At 39.1% G+C, this 26,856-nt stretch overlaps 5 protein-coding genes and 1 long non-coding RNA gene across 7 annotated transcripts; 2 read left to right on the top strand and 4 right to left on the bottom strand.

The window, feature by feature from the left end:
• The first annotated feature begins 166 nt into the window (after window positions 1-166).
• parp16 (poly (ADP-ribose) polymerase family, member 16) lies at window positions 167-6,606 on the top strand. The gene is made up of 7 exons (XM_086072572.1): window positions 167-323; window positions 2,130-2,326; window positions 3,369-3,506; window positions 3,591-3,797; window positions 4,683-4,854; window positions 4,939-5,083; window positions 5,313-6,606. Exons 2-7 carry the CDS (start codon window positions 2,138-2,140, stop codon window positions 5,446-5,448), a joined length of 987 nt encoding a protein of 328 aa, XP_085928698.1. The 5' UTR covers window positions 167-323; window positions 2,130-2,137; the 3' UTR covers window positions 5,449-6,606.
• Window positions 6,607-7,987: 1,381 nt separating this feature from the next.
• Window positions 7,988-15,088, bottom strand: ctdspl2a (CTD (carboxy-terminal domain, RNA polymerase II, polypeptide A) small phosphatase like 2a). 2 transcript variants are annotated; one of them, XM_086073190.1, is made up of 13 exons: window positions 14,871-15,088; window positions 13,424-13,638; window positions 13,063-13,192; window positions 12,115-12,261; window positions 11,805-12,032; window positions 10,812-10,908; window positions 10,405-10,516; window positions 10,218-10,304; window positions 10,063-10,125; window positions 9,878-9,957; window positions 9,634-9,760; window positions 8,802-8,897; window positions 7,988-8,561 (listed from the first exon to the last, which is right to left on the bottom strand). In XM_086073190.1, exons 2-13 carry the CDS (start codon window positions 13,613-13,615, stop codon window positions 8,496-8,498), a joined length of 1,425 nt encoding a protein of 474 aa, XP_085929316.1. In that variant the 5' UTR covers window positions 13,616-13,638; window positions 14,871-15,088; the 3' UTR covers window positions 7,988-8,495. The 2 variants fall into 2 exon arrangements, with proteins under 2 accessions (XP_085929316.1, XP_085929315.1); XM_086073189.1 differs by having other exon boundaries at window positions 13,057-13,192.
• Window positions 15,089-15,743: 655 nt separating this feature from the next.
• On the bottom strand, window positions 15,744-21,094 carry sqor (sulfide quinone oxidoreductase). The gene is made up of 10 exons (XM_086073192.1): window positions 20,954-21,094; window positions 20,435-20,618; window positions 20,176-20,346; window positions 20,022-20,075; window positions 19,762-19,956; window positions 19,457-19,666; window positions 17,385-17,568; window positions 17,024-17,091; window positions 16,743-16,921; window positions 15,744-16,658 (listed from the first exon to the last, which is right to left on the bottom strand). Exons 1-10 carry the CDS (start codon window positions 20,959-20,961, stop codon window positions 16,601-16,603), a joined length of 1,311 nt encoding a protein of 436 aa, XP_085929318.1. The 5' UTR covers window positions 20,962-21,094; the 3' UTR covers window positions 15,744-16,600.
• Window positions 21,095-21,474: 380 nt separating this feature from the next.
• Window positions 21,475-22,562, bottom strand: nop10 (NOP10 ribonucleoprotein homolog (yeast)). Its single transcript, XM_086073193.1, has 2 exons — window positions 22,385-22,562; window positions 21,475-21,868 (listed from the first exon to the last, which is right to left on the bottom strand). The coding sequence occupies exons 1-2, from the start codon at window positions 22,436-22,438 to the stop codon at window positions 21,728-21,730; spliced, it is 195 nt and encodes a 64-aa protein (XP_085929319.1). The 5' UTR covers window positions 22,439-22,562; the 3' UTR covers window positions 21,475-21,727.
• LOC147175137 (uncharacterized) lies at window positions 21,676-24,254 on the top strand. Its single transcript, XR_015094569.1, has 3 exons — window positions 21,676-22,111; window positions 23,026-23,084; window positions 23,499-24,254. It is a non-coding gene; the product is annotated as an uncharacterized LOC147175137 (long non-coding RNA).
• galk2 (galactokinase 2) lies at window positions 23,222-26,841 on the bottom strand. The gene is made up of 10 exons (XM_086073191.1): window positions 26,618-26,841; window positions 26,441-26,529; window positions 26,127-26,250; window positions 25,939-26,032; window positions 25,694-25,840; window positions 25,506-25,604; window positions 24,843-24,995; window positions 24,315-24,525; window positions 24,019-24,220; window positions 23,222-23,620 (listed from the first exon to the last, which is right to left on the bottom strand). The coding sequence occupies exons 1-10, from the start codon at window positions 26,665-26,667 to the stop codon at window positions 23,413-23,415; spliced, it is 1,377 nt and encodes a 458-aa protein (XP_085929317.1). The 5' UTR covers window positions 26,668-26,841; the 3' UTR covers window positions 23,222-23,412.
• Window positions 26,842-26,856: the final 15 nt, after the last annotated feature.

Genomic DNA, 26,856 nt, shown 5'->3' on the forward strand with positions numbered 1-26,856 from the left:
TTTTTCAATTTCCCTATTGATGTTTTCGCCGAATTCAGGCTGCATTCATGGCTCATTTCTAGAGTACGACTTTAAAGATTCTGTAGTCGATATACGAAAGATATCAAAAATATGAGACGAAAATTATGTTAAAGCAGCTACATTATCAACATAAATTAGTATATCTTCATATGACTACTTGAGAACACGAACATTCGTGCAACAATTCAATATGTTCAAGGAAGTATCGTTTTTCACGGTAGACATTGAACGCCGCAGAGCCATTGGCTGTTGTCAGCTTTTCCTAGGCTTGGGCTGCCTGTTATGACTTGAGCGAACTTGAGGTAAGGCCATTTGAAGACATTCAACTTTATCTTTTTAGCGAAAATAAGTCCAGGTACCGCGCGAGTGTATTAAAATGACAAATATATTCAGCAGTGAGTCTATAGGGGTGTTTACGTCGCCAATGTATTTGCATCTTGACACTTGTTGTGATAGCTAGCATTAGCCGTTAGCATTATAAGCTAGAGCCACAGTTTAACACCTTCTAAACTCATGACAGCGATTTCCTCCAAAACTGTGAGTATGCCCATAAATAGTGCTTCGTACTTGTGATCACGGATACGAATTGATGTGGTCAAGAGCTGGAATCTGTTCTGTTGCAGGAAACAGTTGTTAGCAACTAAGATAGCTTGCTAACTAAATGTTTTATAAAGAAACTGACAATTTTGTTGTTACACAAAGACAATCGTACGTGCTCAAATCAGTTATATGGCTGGCGTATATATATATATATATACACATGTATATTGTTGTATGCATCAATGTAAAGGGAATTTTGCAGTTCAACTCCTTAATAGAGAACAGTAAATTGTGATAAAAGTATTGAAACGCGTGCATTGAAAAGTTTAAGGTCAAATTAAGTTGACCTGATTTGAGAGGAAAACATGTATTTGTACGAATTTGTATTAGCACTACATTTAAATCATTTTCAATCTCCTGCTCTGGTGTAAAAATATGGAAGAAATTGGATCCTGGTGAAACCCCTGAACTGTAAACAAGGTTTGGTGTTCCTGGATTTTTTTTTAAACATGGCTGAATGTGATATCTATGAACAAGGACGGATAGTCATTTGGGAACTGAATACTGATACACCACTTGCAAATAGCAGCTGTTCTGACTACTGAAAAATAAAAAACTAGCTATACCTACAATTTGTACATCAATATGAAACTAGTGAATTGGTCTTTAAGTGCTCTTGACAAGATCTTCTCTGCGATGAGATCTGGACCTGGTCAAGGCTCATGTCCGGGTGGAACTTTTATGTCTGGATATGCAGAAGATGGTTGGGGAAGTTGGCGGCCGCTGCGTCCAGCCTCGCTTGAAGTTGAAGACGCCGAAGATCACTACCTGTTCGTTACGCTGGTGGCTGGGGATCGGAAGCCCTCTGGCATCATCGGATGCTGAGGAAAATGGCGGATGGGCAAAAAAAAAGGCAGTAGACGGCTGTGAGCACTATCACTGGAGTGCAAGCCGGCCTGTCCAAGGCTTGTAATGTCACGGGTGAGGAATGACTTAGCTTAGCTGCATCCAACGTCGCCACGACCGGAATGAGAATAGCTACAAAGCTAAACTGCGCCATCTGGAGAGGATTGCACAACATGAAGCAACATCTATCTAATGCTACTGGACCGAACTGAACAACATGAGAACGAATCAACATTTGATCAACAAAATACCACCGGGAAGATGAACTGATGGAATCAATCAACAAATTGATAATTACTCACCTTGATATTTTCGATGAATCAACATTTTAATAATCTGCGTCCTAATGCATTCCTGGGACGGAAATTAATCAACTTTGGCTTCATCCCGTCAGCCCTTTTTCTTTTCGGGTGTAACTATACATGTTGTAAATTGAATGTTGAAAATTGTCACAATGATTGTCCGAAAGGAAAAATTAACAAAACAAAACAAAGGTCGTAGTCCATTTTAAGTTTGAAAGTAAGGAAGATGCCCAATGGCTGTAAACGCACGCACATTCTCCCCATCAAGTGGTCAACACCCCTTGCCACAGTTGAGAATATCGTCCCGCTCCTATTTTGTTCATTCAGTTAACACCTAAATTGCGTTGCTTCCCTTCGTAGTGACGGGAATGCAGCTGCCGCTCCCGCCTGAGGTGGTCCGAGAGCTGGTGTGCTCCTGTCTGCACAGAGATCCTGTGGCGGCCGATCTTCGCTGCAGCCTGTTTGTTGCTGCCGCCCAAAACTACAAGAAGGATTCTTTGCTTCGCCCCTTCCCTCCTCGATATGTACACGAGGACAATAAAGACTTTGATGGACTGGTAAGATGTACACAATTTGTTTCCGATTATAGGCTGCAGTTACCCACAACTAAAATGAGGATAATGCTAATGTAGTTATTTCTAATATTTTGGTTTGTATTTACTTTACTGACGAAAGGAGCAGAATATGTGACGCCCCTTTTGGTATGATGCAGCGCTGTTCGAACATCTTATCCTCATAAAGACAGGGACACACTGGACGGGTCCGTTTTAGGGCACTTAACGATAAACAACAACCGTTCAAACCTTCGGAGTCTTTTAAGGAAGCAAAATGTCTGGACTGCAAGGAAAGACATGATGAACATGAGTCCAACTTGCTGCCAGTATTGCCACAGTTACATTGATCAAGAGTATAAAGCCAAAGCATATACAATATGTATAATAAACTCGATACATGAGTAGAGGATCTTGTCCTTAGAAAGTAATCGCATATTAACTCATTCACTGCCATTGATTGAACTATTTCTATTAGTTAAAAAAAATATCCACTTCTGTTAACAAGAGTATGAAAACCTAGAAAAAATTTTTTATTGTACATTTAGAACAGATAGAAATTTTTTGATTAATCGTGAATTTACTCATGTAGTCATGCGATTAATTAGATGAGAAAAAAAAATTGCTTGACGCGCCTAATTCTTAATAATCTTTTATTTATGTATTTATTTTTAAAAGAAAAGATTAATAAAAAATTAGGGGCATCGGGCGATTAATTTTTTTATCGTAATTAATCGCATGACTTCACTAGTTAACTCACGATTAATCACAAATTTTATATATGTTCTTAATGTACAATAAAAAAAATTCTAGGTTGTGGATTATTTTTTTTTTAACTAATAGAAATAGTTCAAATGAATTTTTGACATCTGTGGTAGTGAATGAGTTAAATTTGAATCACAATAGTGAGGGGGGAGAAAAAAAATCACAATTACATTATTTCTCACAATCTTTCAGCCCTACAAGATATCCATCCATTTTCTTTTACAGTGTATTTTCATTTTAGTGGTCTTTTCCATGAAAGAGCAAACAAATGTTGTGCGTCTAGTTGGCAGACGTGAACTCCTTCCCTGGCGTGAGAGATTTAGTGCGACTGCGGCCAGGCGAGGGAAAGCGCCATGTGGCCCTTGCACACTGGATCCTCTCTTCCAAGAGCTTTGCCATCAAGACACTACAGAAGGATGAGGTGCACGCATTTATCGCAAAATGCGCACGCGGCGGCGTTGGCAACCCCTGACTCAATTTTATCCGTCCGCCCACTCTCTGCCAGTACGCCAAACTTTGTGCCTTGACTCAAAGCGCCGGCGTTTCAGCCCCTGCGCCGGACTTCCTGTTCGAGCTGGAGTACTGCGACCAGTTGAACGCGCGCTTTGACCGGATGAGAGAGGACAGGGATGTCTTCTATGCCTTTCACGGGAGTCGCCTGGAGAACTTTCACTCCATCATTCACAACGGGCTACACTGTCACCTCAACAAGGTCAGCGAGGGCTTCGGCACTTCCGCTTTGACTTGTGCTGAGTCAGCAGCAGTTGTTTCTGACTCAGACTTGTCACACTTGCAGTTCTTGAAAAATATTTTATATATACACACAAAATATATATATATATATATATATATATACACAAAATGTATATATAATAATATATATATATAGATATAGATATATATATATATATAATATATATATATATATATATATATATATATACTGGGGGGATTATGTGCATGAATCATAAAAAATATAAAGTGCATGAATTATATATATTATTTTTACATAAAATTTATATTTATATATTATTAAATGCATGAATTACACATTAATATATATATATATTTACATATTTTTTTATTTTATTTGCATGAATTAAAATATATATATTATTAAGTGCATTAATCATCTTTTACATAATATAACATCAACACCACCTCAGAGGCCGATACCCATAAAAGCAGGTCAGATAAATAAGATTGCCCAAGACCGTTAACATATTTTTCCCCAATTAAGTTAGATGTTAATATAAGTGGCGGCTTTAAAAAAAAAAAAAGCTGATATTTATTGGCCAATATATGAAATAAAAAATATTGATATACACAGGATATGTACTGCACATGATTAGAAAGTGTCCAAGAATTATGGTTCAAATTCAAATTAAACATTTGATTCAATGAACTGTACCCAAGTGTGAAAAATTTGAAAGGAAAAAAAAAGATTCTAGACAAAGAAGCATAACACCACTAAATTAAAAGAACAAAGTGTGTTGTTATTTTATGCTTCCACCTGTCCGTGAGGTGCTGGACAAGTTTAGAAATGGGTGGTCTTAAACCGTCGTCATCACCTGATTTATTTGCATGTCACATGCAGAACTCGGTGTTTGGGGAGGGGACCTACCTCACCAGTGACCTCAGCATGGCTGTACTCTACAGCCCCCACAGCAACGGTTGGCAGGAAAGCCTCCTGGGCCCGCTGCTCAGCTGCATCGCCTTGTGCGAAGTCATCGATCACCCAGACGTCAAGTGTCAGGTGAAGAGAAAAGGTGCGTCGCGCCGCAAGCGCCGAGTCGCAAAGCGCGGCGTTCAAGCTTTGTAACCCCGCACACGCTCGTCTCATCCTGCGGCAGACTCGGATATCGTTGACCGGCAGCGCTCCAGGGCCAAAAACAGCGAGGCGGGGGACGTGCCGGAGAAGTACTTTGTGGTCACAAACAATCAGCTTTTGCGTGTCAAGTACCTGCTGGTTTACTCTCAGAGGAGACGCATGACCAGGTAGGAAACAATCTAAAAAATAAGTAGGTAAATATTCACAAATGCAAAGAGTGGTGTCTTCAATATCCAACATGAAACACTAATCTCATCTAGTGGCAGAAAATGACCTCAACACAAATGTACGACTCAATATTTTACACTCCTTTTAACTGTTTACCATATATATATATATATATATATATTTAACTCCAAATAACTTTTCATTGTGTGTTGAATGTGTTTGTCGCAGACATTCCCGCAACACCTCCTGGTTCTTCAGACACCACTTTGCCGTCATGATGAGTCTCTACCTTCTGCTGCTCATCCTCATCGGCACCTTCAACTCCAACACGTTCACATCCTTTTGGAACAGACGCTTCAGTTGACCGACCACACAAACGACGGACTCGCTTTTCATCCATTGTGCCTTCATCAATGTGACCGGAGGCCTCGGCACCTTGACTGCACATTTTGATATTGTTTTCCTTCCACAAGCATTGACTAATGTAACAACAACAAAAATACTGACTTCTACACTAAACTACTTAACAAAAGTTTTTTTTGTTTTTTTTTATAAATGGACTCAAGCTGAAAGCATGTAGCATCTTGATTTGATTTGTTTTTCAGTAAGCCTTCACATTCTAACAGTGGAACCTCTAAGGCGAAATCCAACATTTTTATGGAAAAATATCTCTCAAATGTCATCAAAGATTCTGATATTGTAATTTACTGCATAACTCTCAAGATTTAAGGTGCGTGAGCGTCTGCAGGATTGTAGCGTGTCTTAAGTGAACAAAAAGTCTTACTGTTAAGTCATCTAGCTAGCTAGTTTTGATAGCTAACCAGCTTTGATTGAACGCTAAATTAGCTAATGCTAGCAACTGAGCTAATACAATGTACCTGTATTATTATTATTTAGATTGGACTAATAAACTTTGAACGCCAGAATCACATGGTTATAAAAGTTTGAAGAATCAATACTTCGATTCTTTCAAGGGGGTGGGACTAGCTTGCTCCTCCAAGTTTATCGTTAATACTGGTTTGCGTTACTCCATGTTGCTGCTTCCTGATTTTTTTGGAAGTTAACCGTTTTGACTAAAGAGAAGAAAGTAACTGATATCTGTTTTCAAATATAGCAAGTAAAAAGTTAAGAGTTGTCAGAAAAATAAATTCTCGTTAAGTACAGATACCTGAAAAATAGTACAGTAATTAAAGATTTGTACTTAGTTACTTGATCGCACCACTTTAAATAGTATGTCAAGACTAAGATGTCAGGTGTGTCCTATCCTAAAAGGGACCTCAAATCTCGCTCGCTGCCTGCAAACCTCATTTTCAATCTTTTTCCACAGTATGTTTGAGATGTTTTTATTATACTGCAGATTTTGTATTCTACTGTCATAAAAGGACTATGGCGATTGTTATTGTTGATGAATGCAGCAGTTTCCTGGTTTAGAAAAGTGTGCAAAGATGCCTATTTTAATTATCTAGTTATTTCAAAACTAACACTCAAGTCCTGTAATGAAAATAAAAAAATATTCAGTTTACGCGCTGTGATCTTTGAATATGGAAAATATGTGGTGTTTTGGTGTCATGGAAACGTTCTCGTCTTTCCTGTACTCGTAAAATGGGGTAGATGCCACGGACTTCCAACTTCCAGGTTTTACACATCAGCGCCGTTTCCGGCCAGCAGTGGCCGCGTTCCAACACTCGCACCTCCACCCCTGCGCCCCCCAACCGCGCGCTCCCGCTCATAGGCGGGAGGGCTTCTCGGCTGAAATGCTTTGGACACTGAGACAGACACAACACACTCGCAGCCTCGCGCCCGTCGACGGGAACGCGCAACAGAGGGGCGCCAAGACGGAAGCGCAAATACGTCCACACGTCGCGAAACGGAAACAAAGTTGATGGGTGAAAACCCGGAAGTCATATATCATAAACATGCATTCTCGGCTCATTAAAAGGTAAATCAGGATTAGCTCAAGCCTCAAGGGCCACATTGGAATGTACCAAAAGCGACATGTTACAGCTCTACCACGGCAACGCAGCTTTGTGACCGCCGTTTAAAGTGCCTCGTTGGACTCGTAGGCCTCACGTGAGTCAGAGAAAGGCGGACGAGAAAGCGCCTCGTTTTGTATCATTGGTAGTTTAAAAAAAAATATATATATATATATATATAATGTATTACTCATTTAAATTTGGCAGGGTTAATCTGCTCTGCAGTGAGTCAAGTTTACAAGAAACCTTTACACAAGTTTGAATGTGATTAGTTCATTCAAAACACACATAGTGCGTTTCTCGATCGCATTCAAAACAATTATATAGGCTATAATCAGTGAATCAATGTGTGACGAAGCTGTGAAAAACAAAAACACAAGTGGAACATAGAAAGACTGAAGCTGAATCCGGACCCCCAGAATTGCGAGGCAGATGTGAATCATCTACATGATATACATGATATATGCAGGTATAGAGTCCTATAAAAACATATTTATTTTCATGGAAAACCATTGAATAACACTGAATACAACATGATTGATCATTCAAGAGTCAATAAAACTTGTTTTTAACGCCAACATCAGAAATATTCCCACATTGGAAATGTCCCAGAAAAACAGGAATCCAAAGCAATGGCTGGTGTTAAGTCACCCCCCCCCCTCCCTCCCTCCCTCCCTCCCTCCTCAAACTGAGGCATCAACACACCTGTTTAGAAAACTGACGGGTATGACATCATCTTACAAACGGGCTGGATGTCAACGCCCTTTGTCATCATCTTTATCATGGATGATCAAATAGAAATCTTCAAAATGAGGGAGTGGCCATTATGGCTTTGTATTCAGTTAAGATCTTGTCTAGTCTATCTTACATTACAGAACCTTAAAATAGTTAATTGTATTTTTTTTTTTAACTGCACCTTTTAAAACGGACAACTGCATGTAATGGAGGAAAGCATCACAGAAGTAAAGCAGGCATACTGCAAACATAACACACTAGTATAATTATTTTCTTAAAAAAACAAAAACAACGCAATAGCGTCAAAGTATACATACTAATATCTGAACATAAAAAGACTTAAAAACCTTAAAGGGAAAAAAACCCAAAAACAATCTGTACATGTATTTACAAGAAAATAGTAACTATAATACAAGTTTGACTGGCCAAACACAAACACATTCAGTTTTGTCGATCCAAAATGGCGGACAAAACATCTCCGATGAAGCCAGCCCGCTGCAGCGAGCACTTCAGTCACGTTTGAGTGTCTCTGCATAAAAACATCTATTTCACTCGTTTTTGCTTTTTCCTTCTTTTTTTCTTTTCTTTTTTTTTTTTTTTTAGAAAACTTAATGATGCCAATATTGGAGTTTATCGAGAAATCCATCGAATACATCCTTCCTTGTGGGGGTGGGGGTTTTCCCATGTTGCGGACGCCAGCTGCTCAGTCTGAAGGCAAGAGGTCGTGCAAGCGAAAGCGCTCTCTGATGTGCGGTCGGACGTCGTCGTTCTGACACCAATTCAACATGATGTCAAGAAAAAGCGCCAGGAGAGAGAAAAAAAAAATCAAACAAAGTACAGCCAACCCAAGCTATTATCTGAGGACAGGGAACGAGCCCGCCTTTGTAATTAACTTTGACGCCACATTATGGCGGCAAAGAAAGTGTTTTCTTCGGTAACAAGATGGCGCCAAAGCAATATTGTGGAAAAGAGGCGTTCGCTGTACACGATGTTGAGTGACAACTCTTACCAGCTCCACCAGCTTCTCCAGGAAAGGAACCAGCTTGAGAAGCTCGCTGTCATTTCTATCCACGAACCAGCTCTCGATGGGGATCCCGTTGGACAGCTGATGAGACACACAAAAAAAAAAGAAGGTAAACTGTTATTGTACTTTTTTCCATTTTGACTTTGCTTCTTGCTAAGTGATATACGTGTATATCAATTGATTATAACAGGAAATGGATTATGACTTCACTGAAATGATTAAATGCATGTTAGCTTTCAGCATCAGATGACACTTTTCAAAATAAATACGCCATGATTAGAAACAAGTCAAGTTGGCTCAGCGGTTAGAGCAATTGCCTTCCACCACGAAGTGCCCGGGTGCAAACCCCGCTTAGATCACATTTTAGTACTTTAGCACATGCATTTAGCTTTTCAGCATTGTCACACAGTTTCTGCAGAAATTGCACTTTATTTAGTTATAGCATCATTTTCTTTTCTTTTTTTACATGGAGTATTAGTCGATTGCAAAATTTAAAAAAACAAAAACATCACTTCAAGTCACTTTCCTGTGACTGTGACTGTTTGACATTCCTTCTTCTGTATTGATGTACAGCAATGCCATAATATATACATTTAAAATGAACCCCCAAAAGTGAGTTACTTTTAATTACTATAAACATAAGCAATAGTTTCCATTAGTTTTCAAAGGCATTTTTATTTTATTCATTAACAAAAATAATTTTTAAATTGCAGTTATTTTTTTTTTTTGTTTACCACACACACACAAAAAAAATTTTTTAGGTCCTTGTATGTACCCTGTTTTCAGCGCTTTACTTTTGAGGAGTGAAAGTTGTTACCTGATAGGCGAAGGCTTGCGGTGAGTTGTCGATTATTATCGTCTTGGAAAGATCCCGTCCTAAAATGTTGAGGTCTTTTATATAATTCCCTTGGACACACACACAGTGCTCACGGAACAGACGGTGTCTGAAAAATACAATATTCAAAATATTAAGACACCTTTTCGACTCCCACTAAAATCGGCCCTTTTCACCTCTCGATTCTTTTGTCCAACAAATATCATTTTGCAAATGTTTCGCTGACCTGACCAGCTGCTTTTTGGGATCAAGGATGTTGAGCAACTTGTCAGCATACACTTTCTTTGACGCCGTGAAGAGGATAATCTGAAACGAGCGCGGGGGGGGGGGGGGGGGACAACATTTTCAATCTCCCGGAGTAGCTTGAGTTAAGCAAAAGTCCAGTTATGTGGTGTGAAAAGAAAACCTTACCTCATACATTTGAGACATGCGCTCGAGAAACTCTCGGAAAAACGGCCTTAATCGCACATACACCTACAAAAAAAAAAAGAAAAAAAGAAAAGAGAACGGTTAATAAGATCGACAAGGACTTGCACATGCACACGTGACCAGTAGCGAGTTCCTACCTGGTAGATTACGTCCTGAAAAAGCACAGGGAACGTCAACGCGGCATCTTCCAGTTCGTTCAAACTGCAGTGAACTAAAGTTTCATCCTGAAAAACAGCACACGCGGCGAAAATCTCATCTACTTGCTTTCAAATAGGACCCAAAGTACAAGAGAGTTTTTTTGTTTTGTTTTTTGTGGCTGTTTACCAAGTCGAGGACGAGCGAAAACTCGGGCGTGCTGCGCGTTTTCAACGGTAGGGCTGGCTTGCGTGTCAGCTGCTCTTCGGTCAACGGCGGCACGTGCTTGATGAAGAAGTACCTTCAAGGCAAACGTCACAAAAAATAGGCCACAACTTCCTTTATTTGATGAATAAATTGTCTATTTGCAAAGCAATTAAAATATGACATAATCTATTAACGTCATGTGTGAGATGTCTTGTTTGGTTTTGCTGCTATCTAGTGGTTTGTATTTATTTTATTTTTTTCATGCAGCTAATGTGATTTAAGAAGATGCCATATGTTCCCTTGACCCAGGGAGATCCATTTTAACATTTTTTAAAAATATATATTTTTGCTTGACAGCTTTAATTAAGCAGCAAGTGGTATGCACTTACGGGTCAAACACCTCCCAGTCTTCCTCGTACGACGGCTCGGCGGGGGCCGAGGGTAACGTGTGCGGATAACTGCCATCTGGCAAGCAACCAGGAGGAGCTGTTGGAGACAGAAGAGATGGACATTAATATATACTTTTTTATTAGAGCTGTAGGAAATATGAAAAATGAAGCGGAGTGAGAATAATATTTTTCATTCTATTGTTTTCTCTTTTTTTCAACGCAAATATTTACTACTAGTTCCAGTTTTTGTACAAATTCTGGTCCTGTCGTAAGAGGACACTCCTTTATACATGATTAAAAATACTTGAAAAATATATTGTAGGGCTTTATATATATATATATATATATATATATATATATATATATATATATATATATATATAAGCTTATGTTATGGTCTCAATGTTTACAACAGTAAAGATATGAATTACAGGCAAACTATTAGACTGTTTTACAATACTTTGTCTTTTAGTATTTGCTTCACTTAAGAGAAATTTTGCAAAAATCAGATGATTTTTTTTGTCGACTTTGTAGGGCGGGGAAATGTTTATATGAATGTTTTGCATTGTCATGCGTTAATGACTTAAAGATGAATAGTCAGCAATTTTTTGTGTTTGCAGCTTTTTGCCGATATTAAAAGAGATATTATTGGCCGATTAATCGATCAGACCTTTCTTACAACCCCCTTGTTATGTTGTGGGTCAAATTGACCTGCTAGGAAAATCTACAATTTAAAAATATGGATTAAATTTACGTCTGCTGGCCTCCATTTTTCATCTTCACTTTCTAAAAATGCATTGCGTTACGTGATAATGATTAAACATTAGACGGGGGTCAAATTGACCCATGAATTTTATTTGTAAAAAGACAAAGCCAACAGGAGGGCTTACCATTATAAATGAAAAGTTCAAGTACATAAAAAGGCAACTTTTAGGGTTAACCCGGAAGACAAGAGGCAAGAGCGCACCTCAAGCGACTCCGAGTTGGCGGTACCTGTTAACGAGGGCATGTCACTTTCAGTCACGATCTGGCCGCCCTCCACGGCGGAGTCGGCGCTCATCTGGAGCCTCTGCGGCAACGGCGGGGCGCCGTGACAGATGCTGATGCCCTCGGAGGACGTGAGCGTGCTGCTGGGCATTTCCTCGGCCTGCTCGATGTCGAGCTGCTTCATGATCTCCTCGGCCTCCACGGCTTGGCCGGGAGAGTCGGAACCGGGCGTCGCTAAATGAAGCGTGCCGAGTTATGGAATTAAACAAGCGGGTCATTTAAAGACGTGTGTGTGTGTGTGTGTGTGTGGTTTTACCAGTTTTGGTTGCGGGTGAGAAAAAGTTGAAGACGGGAGAGAGGATGGTTCCGAGGAGGGTGGTGTGCGGAGGACTGCTCGCCGCCTCGACTGAAGCTTCGAGTTTGCCGTTTGGTTTCAAGGGCTTGCTGTTGCATGTTATTGTATCTAAACCAAGATGGGGGGTGGGGGGGGGGGGTCATTCAAAATGGGGGAAAACAGCATTATCATCAAAAGGGTTTCTACAGATACCATCAAATGTAATGCTTCTTAATTACGTTTTTTTTTTAATGCAACAAAGCTAATTTAATAACCACGCCATATTTTGCATACTGCATATACAGTATAGTACACAGTCAATTACAATTATAATTATCGCATGACATCCTTAGTTAAATTGTAATTAATCGTAAATTAATCGCATTGTATCTGTTCTGAATGTAAAATAAAATATAATTTTCAAGTTTTTCATACTCTTGTTAATTAACATAAAAGTGGACAAATAGGACTACCAAATAAAAATGTGGTTGCATCATTTAGTTGATTGATACAGTGCCACTAGGTGGCATTAGTGTTTCACGTTGGACATTGGTGACAAGAACAGTACATTTTTCATTACAAATTCACACCAATACGTAATTGGAACAAGAAGCAACTCGTGGACTGCAGGCCATTTTGTTCATTTTAAATTACAACTAGTCAACAGTCCCCCAAAATACATATATTTTTTATCCCATTTATTCGTCCTATAGTGTGTTATAGTAAATCCTTCACAAAAAAATTAATTAAAGCATGAACAAGTATTAAAAATTTTAACGGCTCTCTGTAATGCTTCTTAATGCCATTTAAGACTTTAGTTTGTGCAAAAATCCCATTTAATGACTTTTTATGACCCACGGAAACCCCCGATGACGATGCTTTGTGGCAGAATTAATGGTGAGGTTCGATGCGATGACATCGTACCTTTACCTGAACCTTTTCTGCAAACTCGAGAGACGGTTTTGTTGGCAAGGCCTCGTGTTTGTGGCGCTGACGTGATGAGATCGCTTTTAGCGCTGCAATCGATGCGACTCCTCTTGGCAGGAATATCTGGCTCCACCTGCCAAATATAAAAAACAGGGGTACAATGATATAAAACCTTTTGTTGCAGGTTTAATCTTTTAATCCGGGATCACACTCCCTCTCCCAAGGTCAAATTTCCAACTCAGTCAAGCTCTGTTTTAAAGCTTTTTATCCAATTTATCTACGAATCAATGGAGTAAGAATACTCTACTTTAAAAATATTTGATAGCTTCAGTAGGAATCGCTCGTGTGTATCGTGAGGCCTTACCTTGACAGGGTCCCCCCGGATAAACTTCTTGATGGTGGACAAGAGGCCCGTTTCATTCTTCGGCATTCTGCCTCGGCCTCTCAGTGGGGGAGCCTCCACTGTACGGCGTTTTCTTTTGGCCTGGGACGTGGGGGCTCGACGGCCTAAGGTGGGCTGCTGAGGAGCTTTTTTACGCGCTCTCAGCCGCATCATGCTTCAGCATCACATAGAAGGATCTGAGGAGAGGTGACGGAAGTTTTATTGACACTCCGGGGAAAACAGACACCTTTGAAGATTGCGCCGTTTGGAATGGTACAGAAGTGTATTGAACCATGAGGACGAGTATTTTTTGGTTATTAGATCTCTGGTCGTTTCAGTTGCTTATGGGATCTATTCAGTTTGTAAAAGTATCATTTTTAAATTTACAGGGTAATCCAATTTTAGGCTAATATTGCCAAATCTTGCTCAAACATTTTAAATTTGAGCGAAATATGTAGTGTTGTTTGCTTTTACTTTTTTCAGGGTGAGGAACGACAGTAACGAGAAATGAAAAGCCATTTTGAATGTTAGAATATGCGAACATGGTCAATAAAAAAATGGATATTGGTTTGCTGTTGGAATTGTTTTACACATTTAATTTTGAACCATGGTAGCTCAGATATTTCAAGTGAATCTTTTTTTGTGTGCAACATGTACATTAATCGAGATTAAACATAATAATAATAAAAAAAACGAGCAAATCTGCAAACAATGACTTTTGGTCCTCTCCACATCACTTGCAGCCAAACTCATCTGCTTCCATTGCGGCGCAGCAGATGTCAACATTCCCTCATGTTGCTCACTCATGTCCACACCACTACAGTTTGTGGATCGATTATTTTCGCCGACATTGTGCCGAATGTTACGTGTGGTCACTTTAAGTTGCGACCATCCTCGCTGAACGTCTTCTAAATCGATGTGCTTTAAACAGCACCGCCGAATGCCCTTACCATCAAACATTCGGACGCCTGAGACGTCAGCGATGCTTTTTATGAGCCTGCCGCTGTCGAACTTGACGCGGACAATCGCCGCCGGTGGAGCGTCGACGAGACCGTGACAATAACCCGACTTGCTTTCACGGTTAGCCCGTAAATATGTCAACGTTGCCAGGTACCTCTGGTCAGTTTCGTCGCTAACGTTTAGCCACGGTTAGCTTCCAAGCTAACAAACCGAGAGGGAAACTGTGACATTAGGGATACGCTGGCCCTTTCGAGCGTGGGTTTGACAAGCAAACCCGCCCTTGACTTGGTTAGTAAAAAGAGCAATATTTCCCAAAGCTACGGTCTGGCGTCGTTTTGTTTCCTTCCACGACTATTTTCAGCCATTAGACTACGCCCCCTTCGCTGGCTAGCAGCTAGCTAGCAGACATGCTAAACGGAGGGACAAACACTTCTCGGCTCACACATGTTGACGGCGTCCTTGTACTCACAGAAAAATGGACGAAGCGCTTCCAAAACGTCCCGCGGCGTTTTCAGCTCTGCGCCCGGGAAGCCGCGACGGCGCCAAGCCGAAGGTCGGAACGGTTGCTCGCTGCTCTCGCCCAGTGGCGTCTCTCGCTGTCGGTGGTTGGTAGTCACAGATCGGCCATGTCTGCGGACGCCATTTCCCGCCTCCTCCTCATCACAAACATACGCGAGTGCGCGCGAGAATGCGACATGCGCGCGCGCGAACCAACGTGGCGTGGAGTAGACAGGAAAGATGTCTTCGAGCGTACCGTGGACACAGGTTCCAGCGGTGTCTACTTTATTACAAAATCTTAAAAACACGAGTAGAAATCGAGGGGAAAATAAAAAATAATAAAAATGAAAGACAAAGCTATTGCAGTGGCAACCGCAGATTCACCATTATATATATATATATATATATACATACATACACACACACACACACACACACACACACTAACAAATCTTGTATATTAGGTTCTCCTGAATCAATTCTTTATTGGCGCACATAATATACTAAATTTCACAATTGACTGCCTGTGTCGTTCTCTTGTATTGTACTTCCTTACACTGGGTGGTAAGGGAGGAAAAGAAAGATTAACAACAAATTCATTGTCACTTTTCACACATAGTAAGAACAATTGTATTCATAAGACCCTGATGAATAAAGATAATTGAGTTACAGCGGTTTGCAGAAAATTACGTGAATTGCGATTGTTAACTAATTTTCTGTTGCATGTCAAGGTCACCTAACAAAGGTCACCTTAGCACAGATCGCTCGTGTTTGGGTCCTCAAATATGGAGATATTTGAATTTGTGCATTTAAATAATAATAATAATAATATAAAAATAACACCTAACATTTTAATGTTTTATTTACTCACTATAATCCCTCAAAGGGAAATTCCATTCACAATCCGCTCTCTACATATTTAAATTTTATACAACAAATATCCCTCTACTAGCTTGAGGTACAAGTGCCTATTGCGGCCACTTAACTTCCTGTAGGCATGAACGTGAATGCTTGAGAGTCTTTTATGAGTCAGTCCTGTGAGTGACAGGTGATCAGAAGGCCATTTGATTAAGCGACATTTGCTATTTGTTTAGTCTCCAACAGAATAACAGGTGCTAGCATGTACAAATGTCAACTTAAAATCAGTTTCTGATGTCAAAACAGTGACAGACTTTAAGTCACTTTTCATTCACATTTGTAGTTCGGGTTAGATGCACATTGCGACACACAAGGAAAAACAACTGTGATTCAGCAAATATGAGCAATATTCTACTCAATTGTAACACCAAAGTACAATTACACAACTTTGAAAACAATCCATTCATTGCACATTAACCTAAAAAAACAACAACAACAACATTGTCTTGCAGCAAATTTCTGACTATAAGCCTGTATTAAGAGCTGGTTGTATATTGCAAGAAAAGTCATTTCAACTGATGACAATCATAATTAATCATAATGAAGTTCACACAGGCGGCATAATCATGATAAGAAAATATATATAAAATTTGAGAAACTGTAAGTAATATGTTTTAGTGAGGCAATTTTTTTTCTTCATTTAGCATTGTACACTCCATTAGTGAGGAGCTGCTTATAATACAGACAATGCTATTCCATTCTTTGGTAATATAAAGGCTAAATCTTACTTATATCCTTTTATGGAAAAGAGGCTTTCCCCATATTCACACTGATCATCACAAATCATTTCATGCCAAGATGCAGGAGTTTCCTGGATGTTTCTGGTCCGCCCCATAATCCCCTGAATAGGACAAAAATACCAAGGGGAAACCATCAAATGGGTATATCATTGGAAGCAGCTCGTGTTATGTAGGATATGGTGTACCTGAGGAGCCCATGCCAGTAGAGGTGTGGCATCAGATCAGCTTTCATGTAGTACATGAGTCTCCTTTCTTTGGCTTGGTTGATGGGGAACGTTTCCAGTGGTTGACCGTTGTAGTCAAATTCTGCCAGAACAACTGTGTTGTAGCTTGTAACCAATGGACATGATGTGTAGCCATCATACTATACGGAGAGAGAGAGAAAAAAAAAACATTTATTTGAGACCAACTCTGGTCCATGCACATCCTGAAATGATCTAATCAGTCACAAAGAGCAATTCATTACCTTTTTATCGGGTTTCTCGTTTTTCAATATCTTTTTGATGGTTCTGTGCAGAACAGCAGACTGTGCAGCTTAAATGAGAAAACAGGTGTTAACTTCCTTTTTGTAGCAATTAACATTGTCTTATAAATTACGAAATAAAATGGTAAGACGGATGGAAAAACAAGGAAACATTCAAACACATAAAAAAAAAAGAAAGGGCATTCACAATCAAGCCTTATCTTAAATGCATGTGTTGAATGTAAACAGGAAGCTCACGATAACTCGTTTGAAATAATTGTGTAGTTAAGATCAGTTGGTCAGTGTAGAGTTCGTTTTAATCACTATGTGAACAGGTTAAACTACACGCTAAATCTTGACTTACCAACAGCGGCAGCCGTTTTCGAAGTAGGCAAGTTTGTACAGTCTCCAATCCCGAACACATTTGGATACCGCTTGTGTTGAAGGTTGTCCTTGTCGACATCCAACCAGCCGGCCTCATCGGCCAGCAGGCTGCCTTTTACCACAGAGTTGGGTCCCATGGGTGGCGTGACATGAAGCATATCGTACTTGAGGAGAAAAAAGAAAAAAACGAATTTAGGATTTGGTTGACACTTGCCTTGTTTTTGTTTTTAGGAAAGTAGGATTGCACACAAAAAATATAAATTCCAACTATCTCACCCAAAAAGAAGACTAGCTGTGATGTTAAGAGAAGAATTTACACTAAGTTGCAAAAACATACCAGTCGTCACTGGTTAACAAAGAGAAGATAAAATTTGTTGCCAAGCGTAAATCGCCATTGAAGTTAAGACTTAGTATTTTATTGTTCTTAACTATACATTTAAAAAAAGTTTAGGGTTGGGCGATGTGGCCTTAACATAAAATCTCAGATTAAAATGGTCAAACATTCAAATTGATTTGTTTCCCTTTCGCTAAAAAGAAAAAGCGAATAGCATCACTCAGACCAATTTTTGCATTTCATATATTTCTTTCACCCAATCTGCTTTATTTTCCAGCATTAACTTGCATCAAATTCCACCTAAACAAACACAACTAAATATGATTTTCTTTACAGATAATGCAAAAGTAAAAGAGCATCCTCTAGGAGGAACTGTCCCTTTATACGTAATCTTCTTTAATACATTTTAATAAAACATTTGAAATATTCAAGAATCAATCATTTAACTGTCACTGAATTTAACATAAAATGTGCTGATTCCTCACAATACTAACTAGGGATGGACGGGTACCAATACCAGGTATGGTTTCAACTTCTTTCAAGGTATCGGTAGTTGCGACACCGGCCGATACTGGTATCTTGTGACCTTGGGAACTACAAATTGGAAATTAGAGTAATAGAAAATTTTCAAAATTAACACAATTTTAAGGAAAAATGCTGTATTGAAATATATAGGTCTTTCTTTAACTTATTCACTGCCATAAACGTCAAAAAATCATTTAAACTATTTCTATTAATTTAACTTTTTTTTCTACTTTTGTTAATAAGAGTATGAAAACCTAGATTTTTTATTTCAATTTTTAATAATCATCTCGTCAGGCGATTAAATTTTTTAATTGCAATTAATCGCATGACTACACTAGTTAACTCACGATTAATCACAAATTTTATATCTGTTCAAAATGTACAATCATTTTTTTCTAGGTTTTCATACTCTTGTTAACAAAAGTGGGAAAAAAATGTTAAACTAACAGAAATAATTCAAATTAATTTTTGACGTTTATAGCCGTCAATGGCAGTGAATGAGTTGAGATGATCGTTACTTTTTGGGGTGAAAATCTTATGTGTCAAAAGTATCTAGTGGTATCAGTACTTGGTATCGGTATCTGTGACTACTCAAGGGTAGAGTACTTGTACTGGTATCGACCTGAAAAAAAGTGGTCAAAATCCCTAATATTAACTTTTCTCCTAAAAATGGTGCCGTACTGTACATACTGTAATTTGGGCAAGGAAAAAAAACAAAGAAAACTGCAAGCAGTTGGTATCAAATTTGCTAGACAAAATAGTTCACGCTTGTTTGAAATTTGTTTGAAGGCAAGTCATTGAAATGGGATTGCAGTACGTTTATAGTATTGGTACTGGTATATCGTACAGCCTAAATTTGTGACCGTTATAGTCTAACCAGTTCATATCAGCGGGGACATGATTTGAACTACAGGAGCTGCTAAGAAAATAAATAAATTAAAAATAAAATAATTCGGCCTTACCCAAAAATTCAGTTTTTTTTCGTCATGGCTTATGATTAAATTCGATTTTATCTATCAATCCTTGTAGCCGTCCATTTGTCTTGTCTTCGTTGGGTCATGGGTGAGCTAGATCTTATCACAAATGATTTTGGGTATAAAAAGGCACATACAGACAGACAACCATTCACACCTTTGGACAATTTAGAGTCTTCAACGAACATGGGAATGTTGCATTGAAAACAGTTAGCGTACCTGAAGGACTGTGGTCTCGCCCGGTTTGTCAAGATTCTCAAACACAGCCTCTTGTTTGTCCGCACGCACTTCAATCAGGTTCTGCCTCAAGTTCACTTGCAGATCACGTTGCTTCACGATGTCCCAAAGTGCGTCAGCATATTTCTTAACCCCAAAAATCACAGGAAGCGATGTGTTGTAAATGATATTGGCCTTTGCCCTCTTTCCTGTCTTCACAAAAAAACACACACACACACACACACACACAAAATTAACCATTGCAAACACGGATAGAGTTTTTGTGATGTTAAAAAAAAAATCCATACCTTTCTGAGGAAAGCATCTGAGAGGTACATTATCTTCTGTGGCGCTCCAGCACATTTAATTGGCGTGTTTGGGAAGGAGAACACGGCGTTGCCTTCTTTAAAGTTCTGTAAGGCTGCCCAAGTTTTGTCCACAGTCTCAACAGAATAGTTGGACCCAATCTTTGGATGCTCAAATCCATCAGGAAGCCCTTTAATCTAGAGGATAAAACAAGGTGGTTGACATGCTGCTGAAAGGTAACAAAATAAAAGCACATCCTCACCTTCTCAAAATGAAGCTGCAAACCAAGCGCCACAATCAGATAATCATACGAGATCTGCAATTGGGAGCGAAGGTCACGTCATTAAAAAAAGGTTGCACGTTAACTTTACAGCTTTAAAACACACGTACGGTCAAGTCGTGTAAAGCAAGCATACCTCAGTCCCGTCGTCAGTGCGGACAGTGTTTGTGTCCGGGTTCATTTCCTCGACTTTCGATTTCACAAGCTTGACACCTGATGGCATAACACTTGATGTGGGCCTTCCTGATGAGGCAACAGTTTTAGCACCGGCACCAACTAGAGTCCACAGAGGCTGATAGTAGTGCATCTGAAAAGTCAAATTGCATTTGCATCACGGTGCACACATCAGAAGAATGAATACTTTGAATCTTGATCTTGAACAGAAGTGTGCTTGCCTCACTGGGCTCCACCACAGCCACATTCTCAGCTCCAAGCATCCTTTTCATGCGCGCACTCATTGCAATTCCTCCACTTCCTCCTCCAAGCACCAGCATTTTGTAATGCTGTTTGGCAGAGGAACGACTGCTTGTGTGTAGATGAGAGGCGCAAAAGCCCACTGAACGACACAAGGTAGCCATCCTGTGCCAAGGAAGACAAAGACAAAATGTGCATGAGCCTTCCCATAACTGGATTTTGGTCCTCAAACGCAACTCCTCGTTGTTGTTGCTGCACGTCAAGGTTAGTTAGCCACACGTCAGCTAATTGAACAGGCGCTGGCGGCCACATCATTCAAGACATAATATATATATATATTTTTTTTTTACAAATGATCGCATTTTAACATAGTGTTTGCCACCCCCTGTTGCGTTACGTCACCGCGAGCTAAAGCGCAATAACATTTATAACGGTAAAGACGCAGGTATGTTTTCACACATTGAGGTAGACTAAAAAAAAAAAGCATCGATCATACTTACATTGACATATACGATTGGTACCTTCGTTTGAAAAGGTCAGTTGGTTGAAAAGATTATTTTAGGTCGTGTCTAGTCGAGCTCGGGAAGAGTGTGTTCCGAAATGAACTTTCAACACACTTCCTCTGACTGACAGGCACCAGGGTCACGCCCCCTCAAGATATTGACCAATGAGATGCGACGCCAGCATATCAACGGTCGGAAGTGCCGACAAGTACACTTATCTCCTACTTGATACTAGAATGTTGAATAAAAACAAATAGTTTATTTTACCATGCAGCTTTTCTTCAGATTGGAGTCAAACGTCTTTTAATCCATCCTCAGTGCCGCTCTTTTAGTTTTACTGTGTTAACATGAGTGTTTATGTGACTACTGCTGCTGTGACAATTTAGGTTCCCATCAAGGGATGTTAAAAAATAAAATAAAATAAATTCCAATAAAGTACTGTATTTATTCATCTATAACATTAACCATGTTTGAACACAGGCTCCCTTTACACAGCCGAGGCAAATAACGAGCACATATTTGTTGTAGCATGTGTTTATTACAATTGTTCTCATCTCGGTAGGTTTACTGGACACCTTCAACACAAAATTAGATGTACTTCAAAAAATGGAACAAAAAAAGAATCATAGCAAAAAGGCAATGCAATGCGAGTATCACACAACACACTTCAAAGAGTGGAATTTGGGACAAGTCTTGGCGTGTTAAGATCTCAAATGTTTCCTTCTCTTTTATGCATTCCAGACATCCCTCCTCATGTGGGTGTGATTAAATTCACAGAACAGGTCGAGGCTGTTGGGTGAGCAGAAGTCCGAAGCGTTTCTTCAGGGTCACCCGATGTCGAGAGAACTTGTCATCTGGGGAGAAGCGGGCTGGGTGGGCCGAGCTGGTCGGCCGCCCGTTAGGTGCCACTTTCTGTCAATAGGGAGCAAAACAAGATGGGTTAATTACTATTAAAAACACACAAAGAATGAACTTTGGATTTTACTTAACCACAAACATAACATACAAATACTGGAAGCATTGCTTGCAGCAAAGGTAAATACTACAGAATGCAAAATGGATGGTGGTAATTAATCTAAACAATTGCCACATTTGACACAGGCCAGACAACATTATGACCCCTTGCTCAAGACTGTATATCATCCAATTCATGAGGTGTGTAACATAGTATGTATGTTTTTAGTTGTTCATTTCGTTTAGCAAAATGGTCATCATTGTGGTTGTTGTTTGCATAACTGCAGTGCTGTAACGCATCATACTAAAATACATTCTTTCGACTCCCATGTGATTGCGGGAACCAAAATAATGTATTGGACACAGCTCTCATTTTGATGTACAAATAGCGCTAACGTAAAAGCAGACTAAAAATACGTTTGGCTGAGGTATGCTAGCTCGCTAAACATATGACGAAAAACAACATAACGCTACCTTCAAAGTGTAGACTCTGTTCCCATTCTCGTCCTGGTAATATTGCAAGAACATGGCGACGGTCAGCAAAAGACAAAAACAGCGAAAACAAAATGCTGTTATTTTAGTCCGTAAAGTGCGAACTGTACCACGTTTTGAGAAAATGGAATAAAAGAGCGGATGTCCGGTTTAAAGACTGTAGGCGCTAAGCATTCTGGGACACTGAGTTTCTTACACCTGACCCTCACTTTGTTCTAAGGGAATGACCACTGAAAGGAAATATTATTTTTCACTGTTGTACAATATCGTTTTACACTCTCATATTAAAATACAAAGGGTTTTGTGATGCAAAAAAAAAACGGGAACAAGATAAATCATGGGAAAAACACTATTACATACTGTATTTTCAAAAAGGGAAGTAAAACAACTGAGATCTGTACAAGGTTGCATAAGAATGCATGCACTATTATAACTAGGAATATGGCACCCATCCAGTAAAATCTAAGTCTAATTATATTAGTTAGAGATAATCACAATCTCAAATTATTGAGATATTTTCAAGCATTTTAAAAATGAATACAAAAAAATTCTTGCACAGTATGTTCCTTAAATTATTTTTACTGAAATCTATTTTATTTCTGTACTTTGTTCTTTTACAACAGTTACCTTGTGGAAGTGTAACCATGCGTGATTGGTAACACCGCCTCCCAGTGGATATCACGTAAATTACATCTTTTTCTTTTTAAATCGCAAAACAACAATGAAAATCCATTTTTACTTTGGAGCCATACTTTCTTCAAAAGAAACAAATCAAAGAGTGTGAACAAATAAGTTGGAGAAAAAAATCGTTTCTAATGATTATGACAACGATAGCAATAAGCCCATTATTTATTGAAAAAAAATCCTTGAGTACAAATATGTATTACCTTTATTACCATGAATCACTTCAGATTTTTCTTTGAATATTTGCTACCTTATTGTTTTCATGCATTTTTCATCCAAGTGAATACAGTATATTTTAGATAGAGTTATGACTTTAACAATACACATCATTTCTCTAGATAAATTGCGGCTCCTCCTCCAGGCTTTGACACAAACAAACTTTGTTTTTCCATTGCTGCTCTTCGTGGATCAGGGAGGTAGTAGGCTTCCCTCACTGCTTGCAAGAAGGACTGGACTTTGTCAATGGGAACCATGGACACGGCGCAGCCGCCCCAACCTGCTCCTGTCAGACGGGAGCCTGCAGCACCCGATTTCCTGTCAGGATGGGAAACAAGAAACATATTTTTAAGATATGCTGTTTTTTATAATGATAAAGGCTATACGCTGCTGCTGCTGAATGAATGACCTTCCATTCGTTGCACATCAGCAGTCTCAAGATGAGCCAATAAAAGGTATGCGTAATGCATTAGGCAGTCCGTCAAAAATACAAATCGTCAATTTTGGTACGTAATAATATGTAGCTATGTTGAATCTGTGAAGACATTTCCTGATGTGTTTTGCAGATACATTCTTTAACTCATTTAATCTATAAAACTACACTGGTTAGAAAGACCAAAATAAACATACTTCGTTCCACACCAGGGTTGTATAGAACTTAACCGCATCTAAATTGAGTCTACATGTTTTGGATTAAAATCAGACTTTGTACTCACAGGCAAATGTCTACCAGTTGGTCCAGTTCCGGGCAGCTGCACTCATAAAGATCTCTGCAGCTCGCATGGCTCTGGTTCATCAGGTCACCCAGTAACTGAATAGACTCGGTAGGTGCACCATCACACGCATTCTTGAAGCGCAGCACACGCGCAGCTTCGCCGTACACATGCTTGGCTCGCTGGTGCAGCTTGAAATGTGTTACTGTGAATGACCCAAAAATAAATAAATAATCACATTCACGCTTCTCACTGTCTTCGTTGAAGTGTTCCAGGATACTAGTTTTCTACTTGCTCACCGTGTTGAGTATTTGCGCTGAGCAACTCTGTGGAGAACTGCTGGGAGGTGACGCCCAGAACCTTACAGATCTCCTCTCGGCTGTACGGCTCAGGGTGTAGAACTTTGTCCACCAGAGCCAGCATCTCCTCCAGAGATGCATCCATCTCCGTTTGCACCTGGGCCAGCTTCAAAAACCTGTTCGGGTTCAACCCTTTAGCTTGGGCCAGCATCTGTGTTCACAAGAGGCACACCTTAGTGAAAACTATAGGCATCCTTTTGTTTAATTTCTAAAAAAAATATTAAAAAAAATATTAAAAAAAATATTTAAAATATTTAAAAAGTATAAAAAATATATATAAAAAGAATATAAAAAGAATATAAAAAAATATAAAAAAATATTTAAAAAATATAAATAACTAAAAAAAAAATAAAAAAATAAAAAAAATCAAATATATAATATTAAAACATAAACAAAGATATAATAATTAAAAATATATACTTTGGATGTTTTTCTGAAATTAGACATTAGACTCCCATGAGTTTATACCTTTGTCGCAATCCGACACTCCATCACACGGATGTTAAAATGAGAAGTCGCCGCTTTATTCATCTCTACACAGCAGTTGGAAATCACAAACACAGCACTGTCAGGGAGTTGGACGTCAGTGGCCCTCAAAGGATCAAACTCTATCAGTTTTGCCTGTTGGTGGGCACATCACACACAACAAATTTAGTCTACTGTATAGTGTAAAAGACTTACCCTATTTTTAACTCATTCACTGCCATTGACGGCTATAAACGTCAAAAATTCATTTGAACTATTTCTATTAGCTAAAAAATTTTTGGGGGGATTTTTGTGATTAATCAAGAGTTAACTAGTGAAGTCTTGCGATTAATTACAATAAAAAAAATTAATCGCCTGACGATATGATTATTAAAAATTAGGGGCATAAGGCGATTAAAAGTTTAATCGTAATTAATCGCATGACTTCAATAGTTAACTCACGATTAATCACACATTTTATATATGTTTTAAATGTACAATAAAAAATGATAGGTTTTCATACTCTTGGTAACAAAAGTAGAAAAAATGTTAAACTAATAGAAATAGTTCAAATGATTTTTTGACGTTTATAACCGTCAATGGCGTGAATGAGTTAAACTTGTATGCCTAAGAATGTTAAAATGTTACTTAAATTATTTTACGTACGGTTCCTTTCTCTGCCAGGAATGAGATGGACTGGTCCATACCTCCTCCCTCGGTGCCAATGTAGCACTCACATTGGGCACATGTCTCTGCGAGAGCTACCTGAAATACAGAGGAAGATAAGGAATTGGTTTGTTAAGCACTTCCGCTGCTTATCATAGTATTTTAGGAATTATTGGATTTAGGATTACTTTGGAGAGGGACTTCTGATTTGCCTCTGTTGTTACGAGTCCAGCGCAACAAACCAGTGCACTAGAACTGGACAGGCCGGAGCTTGGTGGAACGTTTCCGTCTATGACACACGCCATTCCCGGTAAATTTGTCATCCCAAACTTCTCCTGTTGTGAACACAAGTGGTAAAGTATAATAATGCACTTATGAAATATGGACCTTATGTTTGGTATACAGGACAGTCTGATCAAGGTTCAAGTCATACCTGAATGCCTTTAACTCCACATAGGAAATAATAATACCACTTGGGGTTAGCTCTGTCAATAACTATTTCCTCAGAACAGGACACAGTGATATTACTGCAGAATAAAAACAGTATCATATATAAATGATATATGATGCTTGCAGTATATAGTCATGTAGTTAGACATATGGAAACGTTTAAGGTCTTACTTGTAGAGAGGATTTATATTGGCCAATTGGATTGTCCCCGAATTATTTACTGAGACAGCGGCAATGATATTCTGTTCAATAGCCATTGGAAGCACAGAAAAGCCGCAGTAATCAATGTGCTCTCCTGTTACATGGAAGAAAATGAAGAAAACCAGCAGAATTGAATAGTGAAGGCATACTACTAGTATAAGAAGCCACAGAATATTTACATCCTAATATTATACTAATGCATATCAAAGAAATACAACAAATTGTCAACATCTACACTCTTGTTATTCATTATTTACGTCATCCAATAGAGTACATTCGGTTACCTATGAGATTGACTCTTCCGGGTGCACATGCATAGAAAAGCGGTGATCCTCCATATTCTCTTTCAAAAGTTTTTTTCAAGTTTTGCAGCCTACAGAAAGAAATAATACTTTCAGCAAAGCAAACAGCAGTCAATTTCCTTCATTCTTTAGCCTCAAAGTAAATGTCAATATACTCACCTTTCATCATCAATGACCGTAACTTTCAATTTGGGAGGATTTGTGGCCATTGTAGATCTTCTGTCACGGAGAACAGCTCAGGGTCCTGTCTGGCATCCTGACCGCGATCAGCTGACGGGATACCGATTGTGCTGAATCAGAGTCAGTTGTTAACCGTGAGTTTTAAGATGGCGCATTTCAAACTAACATAAAAACTGACTCTGGAACAGTCGGAACTGGGCGATACGAACACGGAAACC

This window comes from Leptonotus elevatus, chromosome 4 (genome assembly GCF_054856555.1).
Source record: "Leptonotus elevatus isolate MCC_2025b chromosome 4, RoL_Lele_1.0, whole genome shotgun sequence".
NCBI lineage: Eukaryota > Metazoa > Chordata > Actinopteri > Syngnathiformes > Syngnathidae > Leptonotus > Leptonotus elevatus.

Excerpts from the sequence above, each read along its gene's own strand:
- parp16 (XM_086072572.1), top strand. The coding sequence starts at position 2,138 with ATGCAGCTGCCGCTCCCGCCTGAGGTGGTCCGAGAGCTGGTGTGCTCC. Across the intron at positions 3,798-4,682 it reads TACACTGTCACCTCAACAAG|AACTCGGTGTTTGGGGAGGG; the intron begins GTCAGCGAGGGC and ends TGTCACATGCAG. Across the intron at positions 5,084-5,312 it reads CAGAGGAGACGCATGACCAG|ACATTCCCGCAACACCTCCT; the intron begins GTAGGAAACAAT and ends TGTTTGTCGCAG.
- ctdspl2a (XM_086073189.1), bottom strand. The coding sequence starts at position 13,615 with ATGATGCGGCTGAGAGCGCGTAAAAAAGCTCCTCAGCAGCCCACCTTA. Across the intron at positions 13,193-13,423 it reads TCCGGGGGGACCCTGTCAAG|GTGGAGCCAGATATTCCTGC; the intron begins GTAAGGCCTCAC and ends TATATTTGGCAG. Across the intron at positions 8,562-8,801 it reads TGGAGAAGCTGGTGGAGCTG|AACGACGACGTCCGACCGCA; the intron begins GTAAGAGTTGTC and ends AATTGGTGTCAG.
- sqor (XM_086073192.1), bottom strand. Across the intron at positions 19,957-20,021 it reads TGCAGCTTCATTTTGAGAAG|ATTAAAGGGCTTCCTGATGG; the intron begins GTGAGGATGTGC and ends TTTATCCTCTAG. Across the intron at positions 16,922-17,023 it reads ACGAGAAACCCGATAAAAAG|TATGATGGCTACACATCATG; the intron begins GTAATGAATTGC and ends CTCTCCGTATAG.
- nop10 (XM_086073193.1), bottom strand. The coding sequence starts at position 22,438 with ATGTTCTTGCAATATTACCAGGACGAGAATGGGAACAGAGTCTACACT. Across the intron at positions 21,869-22,384 it reads ACAGAGTCTACACTTTGAAG|AAAGTGGCACCTAACGGGCG; the intron begins GTAGCGTTATGT and ends CCCTATTGACAG.
- galk2 (XM_086073191.1), bottom strand. The coding sequence starts at position 26,667 with ATGGCCACAAATCCTCCCAAATTGAAAGTTACGGTCATTGATGATGAA. Across the intron at positions 26,530-26,617 it reads ACGGTCATTGATGATGAAAG|GCTGCAAAACTTGAAAAAAA; the intron begins GTGAGTATATTG and ends TTCTTTCTGTAG. Across the intron at positions 24,221-24,314 it reads CAGCGCAAATACTCAACACG|TAACACATTTCAAGCTGCAC; the intron begins GTGAGCAAGTAG and ends GGTCATTCACAG.